The following is a 27,745-nucleotide window of genomic DNA, read 5'->3' as shown; positions in this document are numbered from 1 at the left end:
AGAATTATTTCTTTTAAGAATGACTAAACTGGAAATTCTCTGCGGCAGCAAGGCGCACATTTCTAAATGACAAGCTTAACGGTTTAATAGCATGTGTCTGGACCTGTCGTAAACGATTGTGTTTTATTACCGCTTGTTGAAAATAAAAGTGAATACAAACTCAATGTGGTTTAAAATAATGTATTCTTTTAATATGCAGTTAATGAATTATTTTCAAAACACTTTGGATTAGTTTGTTCATTCAATTGTAAGTAATATATCATTGTAAAGAAGAGATAATATGTCATGAGTCGGCTCGGTTTGTTTGATAAGTACTCACTGATAGCGATTTATTATTTAAGTAACTACTTTAGCGTGCCAGTAACTGCTTTTGAAGAACAGTGGTTGTGAGTTTCTTTAAACACTATTAAACACAAAGGAAACCAATCATTTAATGAAATTGAAATTTAGAGCGCGTATTGCGCTAACTGTTCATATGGTGAGCAATATCATTTTATGAAAGTCATGCACGAATGAAACAATGAACATGCACACATGCATAAACATAGAAGCAATCAGAGTGTCTAAATGCGCGTGTACAAGTAAATACTTCATATGAAACGGACTTATTATAATGGTGGTGATCAAGAAATTTTAAATTAAAAATGATTAAGTTTAATTACTTTTGTGTGATTTTACATCCGTTTAAACTAACAAATATTACGATAAAACTAAGGAGATTAAGAAAAATTAGTTTGTTTGTGTTTAACCGAAACGCCTATCAATTGATCCTCCGAAGGCGATTATGCTCAGCAGTATGTATTGCACAATCTATTCCATTTAAAAAGTGTAACAAAATACGCCCGTTTAAAGGGCTTGGTTACATTGATCTACAGCCAATATAGTTATTTGATATAGAGATGATGGCTCGGGCATGAATACAGCATTAAACACCGCATTGCGATTAAAACAGACATTTAACGCATTAAAATGTTCATCTAATTCAATTAAAATAATAAAAGCGCTATTTCAGGTAAGGTTTGCAGGTAAGCAGCTATTACAATAAATTTCAGTAAACAACCTCAATCTAAACTCTAGTTATTAAATAATTTAAGCAACATGCACCTTGCCTTTATACAAATGGCATAACATTCAATGACCAGCTTAGTCAACATGTTAAAACAACACAACCGATTTGCACAATGTCTCCAGTTAAAATATTCACACTGCTCTTCTGTTTGTTTTGAATGTGACAAAGACATTAAACTTACAGGCCCCATTTGCAACCATAAGTCAGGCCTACATGTTAGGCATCTGCATGCACACAATGACCGTTGAACACCGATATTTGATTATAAGTTATCGAGCAGATACCGAAGTTTTACTATAATTCCCGTGACATTAAAAAAGATCTGACCACCAACATATGCAATAACAAACTAGATATTCGTGAAAGCTTCATAAACATACAAACTTAAGATATTTAGCGGAAATGTTTTTTATGTCCCCCAGTCTATACTGAGGGACATATTGTTTTTGCCCTGTCTGTTTGTTGGGTTTATTTGCGTCAAACTTTAACATTGGCCATAACTTTCCATATATTGAAGATAGCAACTTGATATTTGGCATTCATGTGTATCTCATGGAGCTGCAGATTTTGAGTGGTGAAAGGTTAATTTCAAGATCATCCTGCAAGGTCAAAGGTCAAATGTGTGGGGGACATAGTGTTTCACAAACATATCTTGTTCTTTTTTAAATCAGTGATCTTGACTTTGACCCATCAATCCCGCATAACAGTCAAAAGCTCCATGCACGATTGTTATATGCATGGATGGTGTTCAACATTGGGGGAGATTAAATGACCACGATCAAGTCACCAGGTTTAATGATGATCCGATGTAAAACTATCGGACTCGGAGTAAGGGCTAAAAAAAACGTGTTGTAATATTGTGGAAACTTTTAGAGACTTAATGAATGTAATATTTAGAGCTTCTGAAAACGGACCGTGCCATTTCGTACTATATCTCTAACATGCTCATTGGGTTTCAATGAAACTGTATTTAAATATTTGATTGTCCTTATGCGAACAATTTCCAAATTATAAAAACTACTTTACTTGCAAACATTCTTTAAACAGGTGTTTACAAATGGGATTCAACTTAAAAGGAATTGCGTGCCTTTGTATCAATAACAAACACGGTAAATGTGGTGTATTCCATTAAATAGTACAGCTTTTAAAATACTCAAAATAAAACCGGTCTTGAAGAAAAATGCAGTGTCTGCAATGCACTACTTAATAAACAAAAAATGGATCAAGTTTAATGCGCGCTTGATCTTTAAGTAAAACACCCTTGATACACTTTGGCAGCACAATTTTAACTAGTTCATTACAGAAGCGTATTTAATTTACTAGTCATTAAATAATGGCAGACAACTCTTTCTTGCTTTTATATAAGCGTGGCATGCAATTATCTCCCTTGATACATAAAATTATCAGTGGTATTTTTTGGACTTCATTTTTGCAGAATATGACAATATTACTAGCTTAAGCTCCACTCTGGATCCAACCGGCTTTTTATTGCATAAGGAAGCCTCTGGTATAACGTGGGCGCCATTTTGTTTTCGGACTTCTTTCAAGCAAAATGGCCGCGCCCATCGACAGTTGTCAATTGAAGGAAAACAAAGTGCAAATCATGCCCAATACTTGGGAACGCGATACATAAAGTATGCAGTGCAGTAAGGCTATAGATTGCCTCGATTTAAGACCAAAGTTATGAACGCTCTGTCCTGGGAATTGGAGAGGAACAAGGAAAATTTGGATATCTAAGTTCTGTAGTAGCGGCACCCTGTAATAGCTATAACTTTGTTTTTTAACTTCTAACCATGGTTCGAGTTGTCGTCAGCAGTATTTCTATGAAACTAACAATACAGATTTGTGTTTCATAGCTATAGTGCTTAAGACATAAAACACAATCATCTACGAAGTCAAGTTTCTTGGAGCAAGTTTGTGGTAAGCATTTATCCAATATTGTTAATACTTTAAGTATTCATTACATTTTCATAAAGCAAAAATTTCAAACACACACATTTTAAAATTGTGTGGGCAATTAATTATGTTTTGTAAGCTTCTTAAACAACCCTATGGCCGAGCTGGACGACACAAGAGTTGAAATTTAATGTCCCTGTCCAACCAGATTGGTTTAACCTAGAAGTAAATTAGTTAAGGTACTGTAATTCAGTGCATCTCAATTATTCTTATGAAAAAAAAGCAAGGAATTTAGGTTATTTTTACAGGTCTTCTTTGGAACCAAATATTGCCCATTAAAAAAATCAGCTCAATATTAGTGGAGTGTCAAAAAGTTGGTTTATCCAATAATACAACCCCAGTGCTCCAGCTAGGATTTGAAAAGGGCAGGGGGGCTTATTATTCAAAAGGGCACTTTCGACGCGCAGTATTTTGTCAAAAGGGCACTTTCGACGCGCAGTATTTTGTGAAAAGGGTACGTACGAGCGCGCGGGTGTTTCTGAAATGCTTCCTATTGCATGTTAATTTATATGTTATAAAGAATTGTATTATTCCCATTAATATTAAACCATTCAAATATATTGTCTACAATGAGGATTAAAGTAATTACAATGTAATAAGAGATTTATGAATAATCATATGTAAAAAAAAAAAAAAAAAAATTTTTTTTTCGGGGGAGGGGGGGGGTCAGGGCGGAGGTTCAGGGGGGGCAGGGCGGAGGTGCGGGAGGGTAGGCCTCGGCGCCCTTCGAATTAGGCCCTGCTGGAGCACTGCAACCCCTACTATGATATTGTTTAATCAAATTTAATATAAAAAAATAGCGTACATGTACATTTAGCTACAATGACATAACATTTTCATATAACTGAGTACTCCTCAGAACAAAATTTTTCAAAGATTTTGTAGCAGCACACATGAAACTAAAAAACACACTTGATTACATGTACAGTACTTTCTTTTGATACAAATGCATTCTTACTAGTACGTTAAACTGACATGTGATATTTGCACTGATCCGAGAATTAAAATGTGAACACGTGTAAAATAATATGAGTTAACTTAGAAAAAATAGTTGCTATTGTTCTTTTAGTTTTTCCTTTAAATCTTTGAGTTAATAAATGTTGCACCGAGTTACTTATTTAGTTTTAAAGTTATTTAGAAATTATCTAAGTTAAGTTATTAAATGTAATGCAATGTTTTGTGAACTATGCATAAACTTTTTAAGAAAGCCGCCCATGCAATGTAAAAGCAATACTATGGAAGAAAACAGCTTATTTTTTAGTATAAATATGTAATATTTTCTTAACTCTAAGAGAAAATTTACAAAGGGTATTTAAATTACTGATTTTGTTATGACATTTGGGTTTCAAATAACAAATTAATCAGCCCTCTGTCCACTATTGTTTATTGGAAAATCCAGACAGAATCTATAAGAACCCCAGAATGAAACTCAAAGCATGTAACAAGTCCATTTACCCGAATAGACTACATTAGTATTGTTAAACTTGGTTGTGAGAGTATTACATAAACAAATATCAGAGAATAATAGAATAAATAAACTAATAAATATTTGTAAAAAAACAACAGCTGCATTTTAAATACACAGTCATTTCTTAGTTCTTTACAAAATTAATATCACCCTCTTGTAAATTTTAGTTTAAATTGATTGCAATTTGAAGTAATGTAACATTAACTTTTTAAAAGTGATATACATTTTTAATTTAAAAGGTGACTTACATGTAGGTGTTTACCTGTATCAATATTTTCTTACTGTGACTCAATAAAAAAAAATTGGCAAAAAACTAAAGTAATAAAAGCCTTTCAATATAGGTAAGTGGCAAGGTAACACAATCATGTTTGACAGTTATTATTTACTTTACTTTATTCACACTTTTTCTTTAAATATATAATTATGTTGGTTGGTAAAGCAGATTCTTGATTTTCCAGCACTGAGCAGGATTTCTTACTTAATATAGGTCTCACAAGTCTAGTACAAAAACAATGTGTTATTAATGCTGAATCTGTACAAATGTAAGAAAAGAACAAAAGATATAAGTAATATTCTTATTACTTTAAATAACAATAATAAGAAATAAGAGTATGCTCCATAGAAAATTTCATACATTAAACTTAAATTTAAAATATAGCAAACATATAATTTATTTGAAGTATAATGCTTATCAAGCCTTAACACACTGTGTATGTACAGCTCGTTGTCCGGCTTGCTTAAACCTTAACATTGGCTCTAAAATCTCAGTGCTTCCACCTACAACATTGAAACTTCATATGAAGCTGCACCTTGATGAGTTCTACATGCCACACCCATTTTTGGGTCACTAGGACAAAGGTCAGGGTCACTGTGACCTCTAATATTCTTCTGAAAAGCTTTCATTTATTCAAAACTTCACCCGCAGCCGAGCATTGGCATCCGCTATGCGGTGCTCTTGTTTGCCACTGTCCTTAGCACAAAACATGATATATCTGCATGTGCATACAACCAAATCAGTTATTCTGTCACTTAATTATAGTAAATTTTAGTAAATTATAGGCTTTAAATTGTATTATGACACCACTCATGATGTGACTATACAATTATACAATTACGGGACACATTATCTTTAAGAGAAATTCCAATACATCACCATATCATCTCAGATTTAAGGCAGATAATCTTTTTTTTTTTTAACTGCCATTTTTACATATTTTAATTATTTTATGTTATGATGCATTGATCTTGTTTCTGAATTCACCAAGCAATCTATTATCATGTTAAACTTTTGAAGAGAGATGTTATCTGATATTAAAATTATAAAAATATAATAACTACAAAGTGAAAAAACTTCAGTTGAATACTGTGACCAACTAAATTTTGCCAAAGAGCAAAATTTTGATCAGATTTTAAATTAAATTAAATACAAGTATAGGGAAAGACTCTGCCTCTTGGATCCCAAATTCAGCCTTGTCAAATCTGCAAATTTGCCCTTGGCCATATAGAATTGGGAACTAATTACCATCAAGTCATGTTAAAAGGAGTAGGGTGTAGCATGCTTTTGTTTATCTCTTGAGCTTTCAAATGAATTTTATGGGTAATTTTCATACAACAAAACAGAAGTGGCAGATTGTTTTTTCAAGCAGAACACATGATTCATACGAATGATATCATAAAGTGTATTTTACCTTTGACTTTGAAGATTGACCTTGACTTTTCACCACTCAAAAGTTGCAGCTCCATGAGATACACATGCATGCCAAATTTCAAGTTGCTATCTTCAATATTGCAAAATTTATGACCAAGGTTAAGGTTTTCGACAGACACACACAACAGACAGACAGGCCAAAGACAATATGCCCCCTGATCATTCGATGCGGGGGAATAAAAGGTTATTTAAAGATGATTTATTTTAATTCACTTAAGCATATAATTAAAAGAAAAAGTGAATTTAATGCACATTTCATGCAACAGTAATTGCATTGTATTTTTCTGCATTTAGTGTGCGTTCAATACACTTAAAAATAGAGACAAGACACACTTTTAACAGAAAGAATGTATTTTTTCAGCATTTTCCAGCATTAATAATCTTCTAGTGTATTTTTTATCATCACAATTACACTTTACTAGGAAATCAGTATGTTAACCCTTTCTCACTCAGAGCTAAAGTGGAAATTGCTATGTGAAAACAACATAAAACCAAAACAGCTTGCAAGTAACTCACAGTCTGTTCTGGTTTTATGCTGTTTGCTTCCCATCAGTATCTAAAGAATGGAGATGAAGCCTTAAAAACTTGAATTTAATATAAATAATAGTGAATAAAATTTATACAGTACCTAATTAGTAGCAATAGGCCTTATATGGTATACTTGTGGTAGAAATAATGCATTTTGTATAATACAACACACCTGTCGATAATACCCGAAAGGGGAGTTAGACAGTATATATAGATAGATAGATAGATAGATACACTACTTAATCAATATAGCTTCCCATACAGTTCAATACAATGTTCAATTAAATACACAATGCAAAGTTGGAATATGACATCAAGCTTGGAATAATCTTTTCAATAATGTATAATATGCTGTTATAATTTGAAAGTGAAATAGACACTTGCATATAAAAACTGATTTTACATCAAAACTAATTGTTAAGTTTGATTTTGTAAATACTCAAAAAATGATACAGTTTATAAATGCAGTCAAAATGATAAAATATGCAATAAATATAAGTAATAAAGTAAGAGAAACGCGCTTTGGTACTAAAAAACGAATGAATATTACAATAATACATTCTGAATATGTAATTAACAGTTTTGTCTAAGAAAATCACCAATTCTTTTCATATCAATGTACATGATTCTGGCATTGTTTGTGCAACTGTAAATAATATTCTATGCAGTGAAGTAAATTTTTCATTTTGAGAGCATAAATTGTTGAATTTGGCACAGTAAATTGATATAAAATGTCCATCTAAGTCAAATTTAGTTTTAGATTTATGTTAGAAGATTCAAGAAAACCAGCCCAGGTACTCACAAAATTTAAAGGTATTAATTAAGTTTATGGGATAAACATTAAAATGTGTTCCTTTGTAAAAAAACTTATTTTGTATGTACTGTTGAAACATTTAAATCTAAGTGATCTCGGATACTGGAAATTTTAATCATTGAAGTTTTTAACACAAAGTGAATATCATTTCAACATTTATGAGTTTCTTGATGATGTAAGTCCTGTATTTAATCTTACACACAATTACCGGTGTATATTTTTGTTAGTAATGATTTCTGTGATAATTGTGAATAAGTAACATTTATATTTACCGTTTGCATTTATTGATTCATTGGAACAATATAGACATACATTGCGCTTTGATGGTTATGTTCATTTAAGCCCAAAAAGTATGGTAATTAAAACTTAAATAATACAGAAAGAAAGCACTATAAAACTGTTCTACTTTAAGAGATGTTAATTTTTATATTATATTTAATCATTCTAGAAGCACATACCAGTATATATTAAAAATATTATCAGAAAAATGTCAAAATATAGAGCTACATTTATGAGTAAAACAAGCAAATCCAGTTGCATAGAGCTGTTTATTGTTATATGGAATAACATTGTCCACTTTTTACCTAAATTAGTTTGACTACACATAGTGTAACACATATGTATGCATTAAGGAAGTCATCATAATCAGAACTGATTAGTACCCAACATAAACATTAAGAATACACTATAAACACCTTGATATTGACCTGATTGCAAAAAAAAACACATTAAAATGTGAAATCCGTCAAAATTTTTATAGTTTTTAAATACTCCACTTAACATGACATTGTCTTTCGCATTAAAATACATCTTTTTTAGACTATTTTCACAAAACATGACCAGGAAACATCTGGTATTTCTTATTCAATTTCAAGTTAATTAATTTTGGATTGATCAAATGTGAAAGGTCAAGCAACTGTATCATGTTTAAGGATAAAACATAGCATGTTCTTGATTGAAAGATGTTGTCCAATTCTAGCAGGGACCTATACATACCTGTTTGTATAGTCCCTGTTCTTATTATATACTTTAAATTGCATGTTTATATAATGTATGTAATAGTGAATAAAAACAAACAAGTACTTTAAACATAGTTGTGAATAAATTCTTTCATGGTTCAGAGTGAAAATGGTTCTAATTGGCATCTCTCAGTCATTTAACCAGCCATACAATTACTACAACAACTATTTTGGTTCCCTGAAAACAAGACACTGCTGTTACTGTAGCCAAAATGATTAACCAAATGTAAGCGCAAGCATGATGAATTGTTTTGAATGTATGAGAACATTTCAATGTCCATTCCTTTCGTGTTTTTCAAAATGTCACCGTTGTTATAATAACACAGTCAAGGCACTTGCAGGTTTACCGTTGCAACCTGCTCTACAGATTTCTTGCATGTACTTTTCAAGTGTTGTAGGTGGTTGCATATGAATAACTCTTGCAATCGAAGGCGCGTTTAGACCCATAACTAATGCAAATGTTTCCAGCACTTAAAAAACTTTTGGATTTTTCTTTCTAAGCTCAGAAATAATGTGAGCTTTCATTCTGTCCTTGTAGTTTTTGAGAAATTGTGCTACAATTCAATCTTCTGGTTGTGTACTGGATTCAGGACAATATGCATGTTTTCCTAGTTCTTAGCAAAGTAGTTAAAAGCAATAGCCTAAAGATTCCAAATTATCACAAAACATAATTTATGGTGACTATAAACTCAATATGTTGCTCTTTTAATTCAGGCAGCTCTTCAGGCATTATCATATCATACTTTTCATATTTGTGAATATTTGGCATTCTTTCTTATTTTTCCCCAAAAAATATTAGGGCAGTCAGGGTTGGCTTATACTTTTGTCGTGTTCTTGAATTGGAGGCTTTCAATAAGGTTTTCTATAGCATTTGGTGTTGCTGTCGCTGTAAGTGCCAAGTGAGGTATTTTGGGAAACAAATATGTCGGGTCTCCAAGTCTGTTGAACGCTTTGCAGAAATCTGAACCCCTGTAAAAACAAGACACATTACAAATTTGATGTTGTTCTGTCGTAATTCCAGCAATCCATATTTAATTTATTTTATAACACGGTTTTTGAATGAACTGGAAAATGCAATCAGAAAATTCAACTTTTTTCATTCTTTAAACAAGGAATGTGTCCATAGTTACTCAGAAATCTATGAATAATAAACAGTCAGATATATTTTTGAATAGTCGCTAGGTGTGGAATTAGCAAATTGCTTATTGTCATGCAACACAATAGACTATCGTGGTAAAGATCGCGAAAACATCTTACTACCTGAAAAATAATGCTTTTTCCTGAGCCAGTTAGAAGAACTGCGATCGTATCTTTCAAATCATAAAGACTCTTTAGGGCTTTCAATTGGTATTCGCTAAAACTAAACTCTATCTTCAGCTTGCTCGTCGCTTATTCTAGATCAGACTTGAAATCCATTTTAACTCTGAAATGTAAACAATGCAACATGCAATATACCGTTTGCCGTAAAATTCAACTTATCATTTATTGGCGGCCCTCATTTATTATGCAATTATATATAATTCAATTGCTTGTTTTTGCATAAAAAAATAATAAGAAAATGATTTGGAATGGTAATAATGCGTTTACCCTCTATGTATTGCATCACTATTTTTATGCGTAGTATATCGCCTTATAACGCAGGCGGATCACGCGTTGGGTGTATCAAAGCCAAGATGGCTGGTAGTTAGGTACGAGTCTACTCTTTACGGAGAATCCGGAGATGGACGAAGTGTTACGATTGGCTTAAGCTCCATACGTTGATTACTCATGGCAAGGATAAACTAAATATATTTGTGTTAATATATGAAGTCAAAACTAGTTTTAATACATGATTTCAACAAACATCTTAACATAGTTTAACACGATATTTGCATGTAATACCCAATTGATCATGTAACTCGCCTTTTCCACAACTACTGTATTGCCGCATAGATAATAGCGAGACTGTTGCCGCAATGGTCGGACTAATAGCATCCTTTCTGAAATCATGTGCCTGATAAGAACCATGCCAGGCACCATCAGGGAAAGAGGATAGATTACCATTCTTCTCAATACTATTAAGGAGCTAGTTATACAAACCTTATCATCATCATCATTATCACAATCATCATAACGCTGACGACATCGACAATGAAGCATGCTTAAACCAAAGGGACACAATGAGGTAAATTTGCATCTAATTTAGCAAAGGTTGTCTTTATTCAAGTACAGCAAATGTATTTTACTTAATGACAGCCTCATTAAAAATGGAGATGGTCAGATAAAGAATCTTCGATTAGTACAGTGGTTGATTTGTAAGCTTGTTAAAAGCTAGTTCTGGCACTTTTTGGATATGAACATTTAAAGATTGTGTGTTAACCAACTGTCACTGTAGTATCATATAGATGGTTGTCTGATCAACCGTTTGTTTACCAAATGTGATCATTAAGCGTATTTGTTTACCGGTAATCGTATTTGCAAGTAACAAACATTTATCATTATAACCATTTTTATTTTATAATAATATAGTTCTTCAACATTTAATAGTATGAATATCTGAAATAATGTGTTTATATTCATTCGCGATAATCCACAATTGTGTTCGACCATATCCTTACTGCCTTATTTCAGAAAGAAAAGAATATTATTATGGGATAGATTGCTGTGACTGTTGGCTACCTTTCAGTGGTTTGTCACCGATCATTCCAAAGAAACCAACAATCATTACATGTATAAGTAATATTGCATCAAGAAGTAAACTGGATAATATAATATAAACGAACTATGAACAAATTTATTTCAAAACACCTCCATCAATGCGATTTTTAAAGTTGAAATAAAGAAAGCAATACAATTCGTAACTTCAATAATAAGTTTTATTGTCAATATAACATCAACTTCAAACCAAGCGCATGACGTAAGTCAAAGTTTAGACAGTAAGAGGCCGCCGAATGTCACATCCCTGAAGACATTCATACTGGCACCACTTACCGAATTAATGTATCACATGTGTTTATGATACAACATCATTATAAATATGCATAGGAAAATAATAAAAACGCAGCAACATAGGAGTACATTTCGAGGGAAATGAACGCGACAAAGCCAAAGTTGTTGCCCGTTTCCAAGTCATAAAAAACGGTAAATGATTAACAGTGTATAACCCATACACGTACACATGTTCTTTATTTTAATGTTACGCTATTTGCTTTACAAGAAGGTCTGAACACACCTGATATAAATAACAATATAACGTTCTTATACGTAAGAGACACACACATATGTGACCCATATCTTTTTTAAGTGTTCGTAAATAACAATACCACTAGCATTCAACGACTGTAAGCGTCCCCCCCTCAAAGAAAAAGCGCCATCTTAAGCGAAAACGGAAACGACCATCGCAAGAAAAGTGAGCCCCAATGTCGCCGCCACGGCAGAGCATCCGCATGTGCCCACTGTGATTGAGACTGTGGTAGACCCATGGTCAGCGACTACTCCGGACACCGTCGCTGCAAGCACGACCGAGTATTTCACAGTGGTTTTCTGAGCCAGCGTTTTCCATTGGCTAGCTTAAGCACACCGGCAGCAGTGAAAGTGACATCGCTTTTGGTGTTAAGGGCTAGAAAAAGAATAACTACAATATTACAGCCGGAAAGTACTGACTCAACGTTTTCAGTACACCATTCTTGACAACTATGATGCAGAAAAATACTTTATACAGGTACATTTACAGAAATATAAAAGCTTTAATTTAGTACCTTAAACGCTTCTGAAGTTATTTATTTAAACCGTTAACATATAGCGTAGTATAAACAATTTGGGGCATGGGATATAACTCAGGCACTGCCTAATGGACGTCCTTATGCAATGCGATTCTCCTAAATTGATGCTTTTATTCATTTTATCCACCCATGACGTTTGAAAATAAAAGTTAACACGCTTATCGAGTGTTTCATATATGAAAATCAAATATAAAATTCATCGACGAAAATAGGTTAAGCCTTTCAGGTAACCGCAGGACACATGTTATGCACGATCTTTGACAATAATTGAATCGTATAAGAAAAACACACTGAAATACAATGACTGAGAATGTATATATATTGACCCTGTATATCCACGTCGATGAACAGCGTAACAAATGTTATTGTGATAGTTATACGACAGTAACGCAAACATTACATGTCTCTGACAAGAAAGCATACAATCTCAAACTTACCAATGTGTAACCGAAAATATTATGTCGCATAAAGCACACATGTTATGCGTTATGCATGTAATACATAAACAAACCTCTGCGAACAAGTCGATTGGAGGGTTATTTTTTGTTTTACGGGACTCCGATTATATTTCTTGACCCCCAAACTAATGGCTATATATTTCACGAAAGTTCATCCGTTGTAAAATATTTGGAGAATGTAATTTTTATTCCGACATGACAACAGGCAACTTTATAAACGTAAAAATGTGTCCCATATCTGTACATGGTATACGACGAATCACATACACAGCGAACACTTAACGATTAGTATCTACATCTGTCTCTGGGTTCCTGAGGTCGTTACTTCCTGCTTTGAGGCATCCAACAACATGTAAAGAGGCACACAATAGTGTACCGTTATACTTTTCAGTAGTTCAGGGGCACATAACAAACTGTAAATGAGTCGTTAATAATTTCGCAGAATACTTATTTTATTTAAAACGAAATATCTAAAAAGAGAAAATATGATTGTATTACTTAAATTTGCAAACAAATATATTCCACGCACTGAACAGTCTTTTTCATCAAGAAACCGATTAACATACGTTTTCAAAGCATACTTAAAAGTAAAAAAAATCATCATCATTATCTTTATCTTTATCTTAATCATGTTCATCATCATTATTATAATTGTTATCATAATGTATTACATTCGAATAAACACAACTATCATCATCATGTGAATTGTCATTTGCATCTGTTTGGCAGACAGAAATGAGAATGAACGATGAAAAACGATGAATATATGGTTTTCAAAAGCAAACTGTCTTATTGACATATCTCGTGATCCTCTTCGTCCTCCTCTTCATCCTCATCCTTCAACTCCTCCTCCTCATCATCTTCTTCTACTTCTTCTTCTTCTTCGTTGTCGTCATCGTCCTCATTTTCTTCTTCTTCATCTAATTATTTTTCTTCCTCTTCTTCTTCATCCACTTCTTCTTCTTATTTTTCATTTTGTCTTCTTCTCTTTGTCTTCTTCTTATACTTTCTAATCATCAAATTTTCTCTTTGTCTTCAACTCCTTCATATACATCTTTTAAATCAAAAATGTTTACTTCTAAACACATTATAATGCTTTCTTTTATCCCAATACATCCACGTATACCCGTATGTTTTGCAAAATTCAACATCATGTTTATATGTTTTATGAACAAATCTGTATAGAATAATGGGAAAACAGTTAATGTTTTTGATTATGGGCAATACTTTAAGTATTAGCAATCGTCAAAAGCCTCAACATTTGTTTACATTTTAGTTCTTTCTCTTCTGAATCTGTAGTGTATCTAGTTTCTCATCAACGAAAGATCACGCATACTTGCTTGTAAAATGCGAAATATATGATTCGCATATGGAGATTGATTTTAATTAAGCATGACTTACTTTGTGATTCTCTTCAGGAGCTAGGCGCACATTTCTAAATGCCAAGCTGAACGACTAGAGTACTTGTGTCCTGGAGTGTAGTGAAAGATTGTATTTGTAACAGCTTGTTAAAAAAATCGTTATTTCAATTTATATGCGGCTCTGAAGAAGTAATTCGTGTTTTATGCAATTAATGTATTCATTACAAACACTTGGATTCTGTTTAATCGTTAAATTGTTAGTGATATATATTTGCAAAGTATAGATATTCCGTCACGAACCGACTCTGTTGTGCTTGCTAAGTGCTCAATGATAGCGATTTATTATCTACTTAACTACTTCAGTAACTGCTTTCGAAGAACCGTGGTTGTGCTGTTTCTTTAAACAACATAAATCACAAGTAAAGAAATATATCAAGTGCAGGAAATTGAAATGTATAGCGCGTAATGCGCGAACTGTTCATATGGAGAGTGATATCATGTTATGAAATTCAAGCACGAAAGAAACATTGGACATGGAACACATAAGCATAGAGTCAATAAGAGTTTCTAAATGCACAAGGAAATATTTCATATTAAAAGGAGTAATTATGATGGTGGTGATCAAGAAATTTTAAAATTTAAAATGATTAAGTTTAATTTCTATACTGTAATGTTTACATCCGTTTAAAATAAAACGTCTCACGGTTACACCTGGGAGGTTAAGACAAGTTAGTTTGTTTGTTTTCAAACTGAAACGCCAATAAATTCATCGTGCAAAAGCGATTATGGTAAAAAATGTTCATTATAAAATGTATTTAGTTTAAAAAGTGTCACAAAATACGCCAGTTTAAATGTATGGGTTACAATTATCTGCAAATGATGTATACATTTGTTTAACAGATGATGACTCAAGCATGAATACAAAATGAAACATCACAATGCTATGAAAGCAGATCTTTAATGCATAAGATATCAATCTGATTTAATTAGAATAATACATGCACAATTAAAGGCTATATTGGCAGCTAAGCTACGAACACAAAATGCTACCAATGCAATTCCAATTTAGACCTCCTCGTAAGCTTCCTAAACACAAACATTGAAATCAATACGTCCAGTAAAACTAAAGTTATTTGGGAGAAACCATGTTTACTTTTTAGTCAGAGTGACCTGTCAAGCCCAAAAATTTCCGTCTCAAGTTCCATGCATGCTTGCTGTATTCAATGTTTCAGCAAAAAAATTAATAGAAACATATACGAATAGCAGTAAACCACACATAAGAAGCAGACACTAAAATTTTGGAAACATATATAATTCAAAGATCATTCTTCACAAGTGTTTCATGCAATCTTGATTTTTATCTCATTTGGTGGAAATTATAAGCCCACGGTCAAATCGCCAAGTTTTATGATCAGCCGATGTAAACTTATAGAGGCTGGGCAGAGGACAATGGCAATGTTGCTATTTGTTTTACAAAACTGCCTTAATCGGTTACGTTGTTTATTTGAAATGGCCGAGATATGCAAATTAACTTTATTGTCAAAGCCCATGATAATCCGATTTAATTTTTTAAGTATTTACATGAAATCATTTTCCTGGACGCCCTTCAATCGTCTGACCGCGAAGTTCTTCCGTAATACATTTTAAAAGGGCTTCTATAAAGTGGTGTTGAAATATTGTACAAAATGTTAGAGACTAAATGCATTTACTATCAAGCTTCTGAAAACCGTCTGTGCCATTTAATATTATATCACTCTTATGTACTTTCCAGTCAAGAGAATCTGTGTTTAAAAATTGCATCGCCCTTGTCGACGTTGTGATCAATCTTATAATTTAAAAGAACTGATTAAATAGCAATGATTATTTACAAATGTGTTTGATAAAGGACGATTAAACTGACCGAAAATTAACTGAGCTGGCACTACATATAAACTCTTAAATGAGTTGTCTCCCTTTAAAGTCACTATAACGCTCAAAATCAACGAAAATTTCGTTAAGTATTTCGTAAAATAAAGTTAACACCTTAACAATCAGTGTTCCTTATAGCAATATCCAAAATTTCAAAGCTAGATGTGATATGATAACATAGATTTTTGTAGATACAAAATACTCGTGTTTATTTATTTGTAGCCACAATTAATTCCCGCGAATATATCTATTCATACGACACACGAACACCATTTTAGTGTCCATGTGTCGTATGAATAAATATGCAAAACAATAATGAAAACGAGCATTTTGCATCTACACACATCTATTTTACCAGTCCACATCTGGCGTTGAAATTTCGGCAATTGCCATAAAGAACACTGATTTTTAATTGGTTAAGTTTATTTTTTTACGAACAATTCAATGAACTGTTCTTTGATTTTGAGTAGTAATGTTACTTTAACTAGTGTTATATTTATTCTGAAAATGATACCTGTAATGGTGGCATAACAAGCGTGTGCAATGCAATAGAAAATTCACAAATATGGATCAAGTGTAATAAGATTTTTACTTTTAAGTGAAATACGCTTTTTTAATGCACATAATTTTTTGATGAAAGACAACTCTATGAATTCGTCATTTTGAATACACTTTGCTTGCAGTTATTTGCCTGGATACATTTCCTAGTCCGTAATGTATGCACATGTTAAGTAAAAATGAGACCTTGATTTTAAAAACAACTAAAGCTCTATAACTTAGTAAATTTCGAGTGCCAAAGGTAATGCAATAATGAAAGATTACAAAATATCTAACATCATATAGATTTTAATATACATTTTAACAAACATTTATTCATTTTTAAAAACATGTGTGCATTATAAACAAACATGTTTATATCATGTCCTTTGTTCGCCGCAGCTGTATTGCTAACAATATTATCGAGGGACTATTGCCAAATAGTGTTGGGCAAGGGAGTAGGATCGGGCGAAATCATCCTTACTTGTATCAAGTGCCTGATAAGACCCAGACGACGCACCATTGGGAGCAGCGGATTGCAATTTAGTATCGTTTTGTATAATATAAAGAAGTGAAACTCCAGCTGCTGGAGCAGTATTGAATTTTTATTATATACAATTAGTTGGTCCTTTATTTAAGGCAAGTGACCAATTGCCTAAACAGTACTTCTGAAAATAATATAAATAGCAATACCGCTACCAGCCTCTGAAGGCTGAGAATATAACAACATCGAAGATGTGAACGGGGATACACGCTACTGCATCCACGCAGCACACATCAAACTGCTGTTGTGCAATTCAATATAAAGAAGTGAAACTCAAGCTGCTGGAGCAGTATTGAATTCTTATTATATACAATTAGTTGGTCTTTCATTTAAGGCAAGTGACCAATTGCCTAAACAGTACTTCTGAAAATAATAAAAATAACATAACCGCTACCAGCCACTGAAAGCTGAAAATATAACAACATCGAAGATGTGTACGGGGATACACGCTACTGCATCCACTATAGACAAGGGGACTTTATGGGTTATTTTTCTTACTGAAAACAGTGCACATACAAAAAATAAATTGTAGGATGTTCATGTAAACACATATGCAACAAGTGTTGTGCGTGACCGACACGTAATAGGAATTATTTCTAACAATTTTAACGTCTTAGTGAACTAGTATTTGCAACTTAATATGTTTATGGGTGGATGTTTTTTGGATGGTTAGATTGGTGAATGGTAGAATTGGGTGGATGATGGGCGGGTTGGTTGGTATGTTTTTGGATGACTTGGTTGGTAGTTGGTTCGGTGGGTTGGTGTTTGGGTTTTGGGTGGATTGATGAATATTGTTGACGATTTCAACGACTTCGAAAAAGCGGTTTTCTAAAGTATATAATTGTTTTCTTTGTTGCATGATGAACGGTGTTTTTTAGTTAAAGTTAATTATTAATTTATTATTCAAGTATTGGGTTAAACACCAAACACTTCCAAAATGTGAAAACTCTGCTTGAAATTTCATAAACTGCGGAGTGGAGATTCGTGATATGATCGACTACCGTTTTACAATTTAAATGTTCAAATATTAGGACCTTTTCACGTTTTGATAAATTGTCAAAATTGCAAAGCATTGTTTCAATTTCGCAAATTGTTGTTGTAGTTATGATATTTCAGCGCAAGCGGTAATTCTTTACATATACCAAAGTAAATGTCAGCGTACACAAATGCATGAGCAATCCAAGAGAGAAATAAAAGAAATATAGTAAATGACAACCCATTGAAAATAAATTCAAAATAAAACCCCCAAAACTTATTTACACACAAGTTCAATTATCCCAAATACCCAAAGGTATTTCATAGAGGGACAATATCATTAATATACAGATTTGTTACACAACACTATCAACAATATATTCTTCAACGCCAATGCATACATCTTATCAAAATAGACACTTTTACATATTCAATATCTTATTGCATTTAAGCTTCTTATTTGCATTTTTGATGTAAAATACTTTTTATGAAAGAGTATATTGTTCATGTAATAACTATTTAAACAATTAATGAATCTATGTTTTTACAATATACAGGTAAATCACCATTATTATTTGACAATATAAACCTCCTTAACACAATTTTGAATTATAATATTGTATCCTTCTTAATGTACTAAATGCAAGTCGACTAGTCCATGGTTTTAATGTATATTCGTTGAGAAACTAAAACATACGTGTGATCAGCAGTGGGATCAGCATTATAATAGCAATGAATTGGATTTGTCCAGCTCCGCTACATTCTCCGACCGTGACCTTCACTTCAGTTGAACTGGGGGCCGATGCACCGGTTCCAGTAGCGGTTGCAGTGATCGTTGTTGTGTATCCGCCAGTTGTAGCGCTTGTCAGTGTCTTGCCCGTCGCAACTTTAAGTGCGCCAGTTGAAACGTCAACAGTTAGGTCAGTATTAGGAGCTAGGTTAAAATTATTTAAAATAATAATATTAATGTAACTGTTTTGCTCCATGATTTACCATAATGTTTTTCACAATGTGTATACGCCCGTTTCTTGACGTGACTTATTATGAAAACGTACTTGGAAGATGTTCGGGCGAGCGGATGGGCGGACGAGCGGGCGGAGCAGCGGTTGGGCGGGCGACATAAACAATAAATCCCCACCAAACTTGTCTGACAAGTTTGATGTCATAAACGGAGACCAAAACAATAACAGGCCAATTTACACAATACATTTTAGAATAAATGCTGTGTATTTACACAAAAAAGTAAAATTCTCCGTTTTACGTTCTTGCTTTCTATTTCTCTATATTTCTGCCCATAAACTTTGTATTAAGTGATACGCTTTTAATACACGTTTATGTTTAGATATGTTTTGACTCGTTCAATCATAAGTTGCATAATTGAATGTTGCGTTAAATCCATCGTTTGCCTCTAAATCTTTAGAGCTAATTTTATATTTAAACTCTTATATAAATGTGGGTTTTGAAAGAAAATTTCTTACCGTTAGTGTGGCTATTTTTTTATTTTAAACACTTATATAAAATTTGGTTTCAAAAGAACATTTTTCACCATGAGTGTAGGCTACAGTGTCTGTTGCTGCAGCATCAGCTGGTGTGTAGGTCCCAATCACAGTCCTTGTTGATATAATGATAAAGCATTTGACTACAATACTAACTTTTATTCTTTCTCGGTATACCTTACATCAACGTACGCTGTTTTTAGCAAAGAAGCTGAATCTGTAAAATAAATCGACTTGTTTTGCAGGTAAAAGCATACTATAGAAACGTTTGAATTACATATTGAATAAATATTTGAAGTAATCAAAATCTAAGGCTTGTTATATTGCCTATTATTCTCTGCTGTACTCAAATATGTGTGATGCCGGTAATACGATTTTTTTCAATGAATGCGGAAGTCTTTTGAACATTCCGTAAATATGTGCCGACGTCTACGGAATTATAAAAGCCTTAAAGGATGGACGCTTTTTAATATAAAGGTATTCTCTTAAAAAACACAAGTTATTAGTAAGTCCAGTAGGAATTCAGCATGCCTCTACATAGAAATACATATTTTTTAAAGATAGATACTGCAAGGAGAAAGATTCGACATCTTCAAACTGTGAGATTGGGTGAAATATGTATATATGCAACAGTGCCTTCAGCTACACAAACTGCGTAGCTTGTCTTTGCAAATTCCAGTTTGTTTGTCACAGTCAGGGTGACTGTTAAAGTTGCAGTAGTCGGCGCACTATCGGCGCCGCTATTAAATTGAAATAAAATCAGATTTTGATAGTATTGCAGAAAAATAGAACACCCAATAACGGCGGTTATCCAAATCGCTTAACAACTGTTAATTGCCTTTATATATCTATTTTAGTGTAGTTGTTTGATGAAATCATTTAACATTTTTCGTTGATGCCTAAGGCGAAAACAATTTAAGGCGTGACCCTAACTTAATATGTATGTATGTAACTAGTTTGACGACAAGAAATAAAATAACTAAAATGAGATTACGTTAAATGTTGCAAAAACCCAAAGGCAATTACAATAATATACGTAATGACATTCGATTTATTGCAATATTTAACGTTGTTTACAATGATATACACTGAATGCTTGTTCGTCATGAATGATACACACGTCAGACATGCGTGCTAGAGACTTATATACAAATAGCTGATTGTCACTTACGGTATTTTTAACGTGTATGAGGATTTCTTTGCCTTGTCTAGGTTTTAGAGGCTGCCAGTTTAACAACTCCGCCAGTGATTGTAGAACTAGCAATATCGTCTGGGTTCCCATCAGTAGCAAATGCAAATGCAACAGTCTTGTTTACATGATCAGTCGTTGCCGTCACAGTAAAAAGTATGGCTGTGTCCATACTCGTTTTCACCACGCTTACTGTTACTGCTTTATCTCCCGCCGGTGCCGCTACTCCCGTTGGTCCTGTGAAGGTCACGGCACCATCTATATTATAAAAGGTTTTTTATAATGGTGTTTAATTTGCGATTCGTTTCTGCAAAATCATGTTTGCAATCTCCGAAAGGAACCTATTTAATGTGTTTAAATAAATGCTATTATTTACGACACGAGTTTGTATATGTTTGAAGACTATATGTTCTAAAGACTTATTATTAAAAGGTGCTATGCACACCCTTTTAACGTTTAATAATGACAGTAAGAAGGAAAGGATAAGGAAGATTTGTACAACGACTTTCAATGAATTTCTTACATACAAATTAATGTCAAGAATATTATGTTTTTCAAATATAGAATATCATATGAGTGTTTATGCAGAATAAATTGCACGGTGAAATTAATGTTATATTCATTCATCATCCGAAATTGGTAGAGATTTTGTATTGAAAAAACATTACATTAATTAATTAATTCGTACAATATGCAATATTAGTTCAATAATGCGGTTATCACATATGGCCATTTTCGCAGACACACCTCTTGGTTCAGCAAAGTCAGGTGCATAACATATGTGCCATTGATTTATACGGCGTAAACACAGTTGTTAGTTTTATCCAAACCCGATCAATCTGTTTCATGCCCAATCTTAATTGTGGCATAAGGTTTTGATTACATTCGTAAATTTAACACTGAGTTCGCAATCATCATTACTTCATTCCATTGTATTCACTATATTTATTTGAATAACTAAAATTAATTGAAACATAATGTTATGTAAACATTGTGCATACATCATTATTTATACAAGTTGTTAATTACACGCGTTTGATAACAAGTGATTGCAAAAATATAAGTATTCGCGACCATTCTAAACTCAACTTTCGGTGTAAATATCAAAAGAACTTTTATTTAATAAGTAATTATTCTTAAACAAGTATCTTCCAAAAATTATTTTGTAACTTAAACGTTTAATATTCTTTGAAGAAGAACAACACTCTAGTCAGAAATTTAAGAATAGTATATATTTGGAAACAATATATTATATACTGATTTAAGTGTAGTAATGTTATAGCCTGGTTTTGAAGAACCTTTTCTGCTCAAGTTTACTTAATTTTATGATTTTCTTCACGGAAAGTAGTTAAAAAGTGCATCCTGAAACAATATTCTTGGATGCGTTCAATAACGTGTGAAAAAAGATTCGGAAAATGTCTATAATGCTTTATCAAAATAGGAAATTGCACGCGTTTGATTAAAATTTGACGCTGACATATTAAGTTTTGCAAGACCTTTGTTATCTTGTTTTTCGAGATGAAATACATGTTGTCACGAGATTTGATTAAAGGTAATGAAGTATGCCCGTTTGGAAATAAACCCGTTGCTCATTAATTTTATTGCAAAACGGGCCGGAGTGTCTAATTGCAATGTGACATTTAAATAAAAACGTTTTGGTATTAACCCTTTTTGCAATCAAATCATACATGTATTAAGTTATTTAAATGAGTTGGAAACGTAAAAGAGGAAGTTACACATCTAAACGATAATATTTCAAAAAGGATACATAACTGCAAGTTGCGACAAAAAAATTAAAGGCATCGAAGATGATGAATTTCGATATTCAATATGATAAAACAACACAGAATGTGTACCAAGAGTGATTTCAACTAATTTCTTACGTAAGTAAAAATAGCCAATAAGTTAAATTATTGAATTGAAAAATGTTTTTAAGCGTCTTATTGCAATGTAAATTTTTTATTAAAAGCGTTTTGAAATAGACCCGTTTTGCAATAAAATCATCACACATATACTTATTGATTCGGATTGATTTGACACAGTGAAAAGTTTCAAATGACGTGTTTATGGACTTTGTTTTAATAAGACATTAATGTACGTTTCAAACAAAATTCAACATACATTAGAAGTGGTCATTGTCATGAGTAAATGTGACAGAAGAATAAAGAATGCAGAAAACGATTTCAATTAATTTCAGACTAAGGTGGGGAATACCAAAAAATGCAATTTTTGTCTTGCTTAACGGGCTGCAGTGTTTTATTGTCATATTACATTTTTTAGAACAAGCCGTTTTGCAATAAACTCCGAACACGTGTACTAATTGATTCTTATTGATTGAACACTTAGAAAAGAAAGTAAAAACATTCACGTATAGGGATTTTCTAGTTCAAAATAAGACAGATGTGTTAGATTCAATAGTAAATGTAATAACAAAACTAAAAATGTGTATTGAGAGTAATTCCAACCAGTTTCATTTTTAAGTGAAGAAACCCGGAAATATAAGTATGATCATATATAACGAGTTGCCGTGTCAATATTGCAATTTTATATTTTTAAATCAACCCCCTTTGCAATAAACTCGTCACATATGTAAAAATGGATTGCAAATGATTTGACACTATACACAATTATCTCAAACGTCGTGTGTAAAGATTATTTTTCAAAATAAGACAGATGCGTAAGATTCGACTACAAAAAAGACATCAATTTCCTCTGTAAATGTGATACAACAACTCAGAATGTATGTAGTTGTTATTTTCACCAATTGTGTTAGTTTTGTGAAGAAAACCTCGAAATGAAATAATTGTATTGCGAAACGGATTGCAGTTTCTTATTAAAATTGATATATTTAAAACAACCCGTTTGTAATACACTCTTTATAAAATCATATGTCGTGTACTTATTGATTTAAATTGATTTGAAAAGCTGAAATGAAAATTTCAAATGTCGTGTTGATGGATTTTTTTTATTTTATATGACAAAAAAGTTAGTTTCGACGGCAAACTTAAAAAGCATTGAACATGATTAATTTGATGAGTCAATGTGATAGAACAATACACAATCTATATAAAGAATGATTTTAACATACACAATATATATATATATATATATATATATATATATATATATATATATATATATATATATATATATATATATATATATATATATATATATATATATAATTAGTTTAACCAATTTCGGACTTACATTAAGAAAACGCAGGTATGCATTTTTTTATTGTAAAAACCCGTGTTGCAGTGCATTATTGCAATGTCACATTTGTATACGACCCGTTTTGCAATAAACCCGTTTTTAAATAAACGCATCACACATGTATATTGATTGCAATTTCTTGGAAACTGTGAAAACCATCAGTTATCACCTTTTTCGGAAAACTTAATTATGGAAATAAGAGGCAAATCTAGTTTATATGAGTCTTTTTTAAATTGGACACAATGCATTTTGTTTTAGAATGTTTATGAATTACATAATTTGTCATAATTATAAGCAGGTTATTTTTATTCATGAAAATGATGTAATAACATCATTTGTAATTGAAACACATATTTTTTAAACGAAATGTGTAATATAAGTTATTTGTGATGATAGGAACATTAATAAATATTACAGCATACCCACAATTTAAATATTTTATGTGTGAACTCACGATTGTTTTCAATAGTGATGCTTTTCAGAAAATGATATTTATCTGAATTCATTTGTCTGACCTGGTGTCAAAGCAAGATAAGATCTGTACAAATACTACCGTCTACGTAAAACAGACTCGCATCAGGTCTTGTGTTCACTGCAATCATGAGATAATTGCTAAAATTGTATTTAAGGACACACCAGAAATGTTATTAAAAGTCGAAAAAATTAGCTTGATGAAAGATTCCCAGTTTAAATGTGACATATAATTTCTAACTGCATATTTGTTTTCTCAATTGATAAAGGATTTTAACATTCACTTAATTGTGTTAAAAAATTAAAAGCCTTTTCGTACATAGTACATTCTCTCGAAATTTATATATGTGTTTTTAAGATGCATACAAAATGTTGTTATTTCGACGAATGTGTATGCTTAAGCTGCAAATAATAATAACAATATGTTCTGTTCCGATCAATTGTCATACAAGGAAGTCGTAATTGTTAATTTTGATGAATGGCGAGGCAGTGCGTTTTAGCCGTTGTTATAATAATACAATGTTTATAGTATAGACTCGATGGACAGTTTTTTTTTATTTTGAAATATTTATTCCAACGTGGACATGTTAAATAAGTTAGTTCAACAGTGTAAGAACATGTCAATGAATGAAAAACGGTATTACGAATTTTCTGTGTTTATTATTCACCAAATAATATGGAATGGTGTTTATTTAGTCAATATTGCCACGAATAAATGTTTACCTAACACTAATCACTTAAAAAATTAATCGTGTATTGAAAGTATATAAAGGTATGTGTCTTAGTCTGAAACATCAAGCTAGTGAAATAACAACCAAGACATTTGTATTTAAATTATTGTTACTGCGTTTTGTTGATTGTGGTGATTTATATCTTAGTACAAATTGATGTATTTGACGTCGTATTGTCTTTAAAAAATATCAAATTTGTTTACCCGAGTACTTCAACAACCAGAGCATCACACGGAATCCTGTCAATCCACTCATAGTAAGTTGCGCACAGGTCCAACACTACAGAAGCATGACGCTGATTGTCAATTTATACCAACGCTAACCACCAAAAGTCACGTACGCCGTTTCCAGGACTCTTAATTAAGTAAATGTTGTGACAACTATAGTCTAACAATCATTAGATTGCAGAATTTTTGTTTTGGCGGAGTGACTACTTTGAATGACAGGACGGTAATAATTCACTGAACCAATCAAACGTTCGTATACAACAGCTGTTTAAAACACAGTTGCTCAATTGCGGATGGAAAATACCCGCTTTATAGTAAGACATTTATTAGTTATAAAATTACAGGTTGGTAAAATCAGGGCATAGTTTAGCAAAGATCCTTCGTCAGGTAGTTCTTTCTTTATTGGCTTAAACGAGTGGATGTTCAAAAAATCGCGGGGCGAATCCTATTGCACTGTTAAAAGTTGAGTCACTTGGATTACTTCGAACGAACTTGAAGTAATACATGAATTCAAATTAAACAAGTTGTGATAGCAACAAATATTGTGTTTATTTAAACCTGCAACAGTTTAAAGAATTCTTTAATTTATTCGTTTTCTAAGATGATCTCATTTTATGGGGTTTCTGATTGTTTAACTATTATTTTCCAGGTACTTACAGTGTAACAGATCACATGTTGATATCGGATTCAACGTTGACGCATACATTATTTGTCGTAACGTTAAACTGCTACAGCATAAGTTTAAAACAATAATGACCGATTTGTTCATTTGCTTTCCGATTCATTCTCAATTTCGTATTTAATGTTTTTGTGAAAAGTCTTGAATGTATTGAAAGCAATCAAATAATAATAATTACAACACATAAACATTATATTAAAAACAATCATAAATGTTTGTCTTTCCCGGTTTAAGAACCATCGATCTTTAGGAGCAAAATATAATGTGTGCCCCTGCACCACGCAGGCCCCACATATTTTAATAGAGTGTAAACGCTATGCTAGTAATTCGGTTATTTTCGATATTGTCGATGAGCATGCTCTTTATACATAATCAACTTATGTAACAAATAAATACAATGTAATAGGTTCTTTTGTATATGTAGTTGATAAGCAATAAATAATTTTTGTTCGCACAATTCTAGCTAAACAGCAAGTATTTCTGCTGAATATTACACCCATAATCAACCGTATCGAAAAGGAATTACTATAACGTCTATAATCCGGGAAAGGAAGTTATGCGGAACATATATCCACTATTTTGTGCATGAATGGTTGCCCATTTGCAAACTTAATTCCTCCTCCTCCTCCTCCTCCTCATCATCATCCTTATCATCATCAGCAGCAGCAGCAGCAGTATCAGCATCAGCAGCATCAGCAGAATCATCATCATCAGAATCATCATCATCATCATCATCATCATCATCATCATCATCATCATCATCATCATCATCATCATCATCATCATCATCATCATCATCATCATCATCATCATCATCATCATCATCATCATCATCATCATCATCATCATCATCATCATCATCATCATCATCATCATCATCATCATCATCATTACCATCATAATCATCATCATCATCATCATTTTCATCATCATCATCATCATCATCATCATCATCATCATCATCATCATCATCATCATCATCATCATCATCATCATCATCATCATCATCATCATCATCATCATCATCATCATCATCATCATCATCATCATCATCATCATCATCATCATCATCATCATCATCATCATCATCATCATCATCATCATCATCATCATCATCATCATCATCATCATTGTCGTCATCATCATCATCATCATCATCATCATCATCATCATCATCATCATCATCATCATCATCATCATCATCATCATCATCATCATCATCATCATCATCATCATCATCATCATCCTTATCATCATCATCAGCAGCAGCAGCAGTATCAGCATCATTATCATCATCATCATCATCATCATCATCATCATCATCATCATCATCATCATCATCATCGTCGTCGTCATCATCGTCGTAATCGTCATCATCATCATCATCATCATCATCATCATCATCATCATCATCATCATCATCATCATCATCATCATCATCATCATCATCATCATCATCATCATCATCATCATCATCATCATCATCATCATCATCATCATCATCATCATCATCATCATCATCATCATCATCATCTTCATCATCATCATCATCATCATCATCATCATCATCATCATCATCATCATCATCATCATCATCATCATCATCATCGTCATCGTCAAAAAAGTCATC

At 32.5% G+C, this 27,745-nt stretch overlaps 1 protein-coding gene across 1 annotated transcript in view; it reads right to left on the bottom strand.

Moving 5' to 3' along the window:
* LOC127849311 (uncharacterized) overlaps positions 1 to 25,464 on the bottom strand; it is a 209,247-nt gene extending 183,783 nt beyond the window's left edge. The window contains exons 1-3 of the mRNA XM_052382029.1: positions 25,413 to 25,464; positions 13,579 to 13,701; positions 12,076 to 12,160 (exon numbers count right to left, since the gene is read on the bottom strand). Of these exons, the coding sequence (XP_052237989.1) occupies positions 12,076 to 12,160; positions 13,579 to 13,701; positions 25,413 to 25,464 (260 nt within the window). The remainder of the gene's footprint in view (positions 1 to 12,075; positions 12,161 to 13,578; positions 13,702 to 25,412) is intronic.
* Positions 25,465 to 27,745: the final 2,281 nt, after the last annotated feature.

This window comes from Dreissena polymorpha, chromosome 10 (genome assembly GCF_020536995.1).
Source record: "Dreissena polymorpha isolate Duluth1 chromosome 10, UMN_Dpol_1.0, whole genome shotgun sequence".
Taxonomy (NCBI): Eukaryota; Metazoa; Mollusca; class Bivalvia; order Myida; family Dreissenidae; genus Dreissena; species Dreissena polymorpha.
This window is presented reverse-complemented; position numbering and strand designations above follow the sequence as displayed.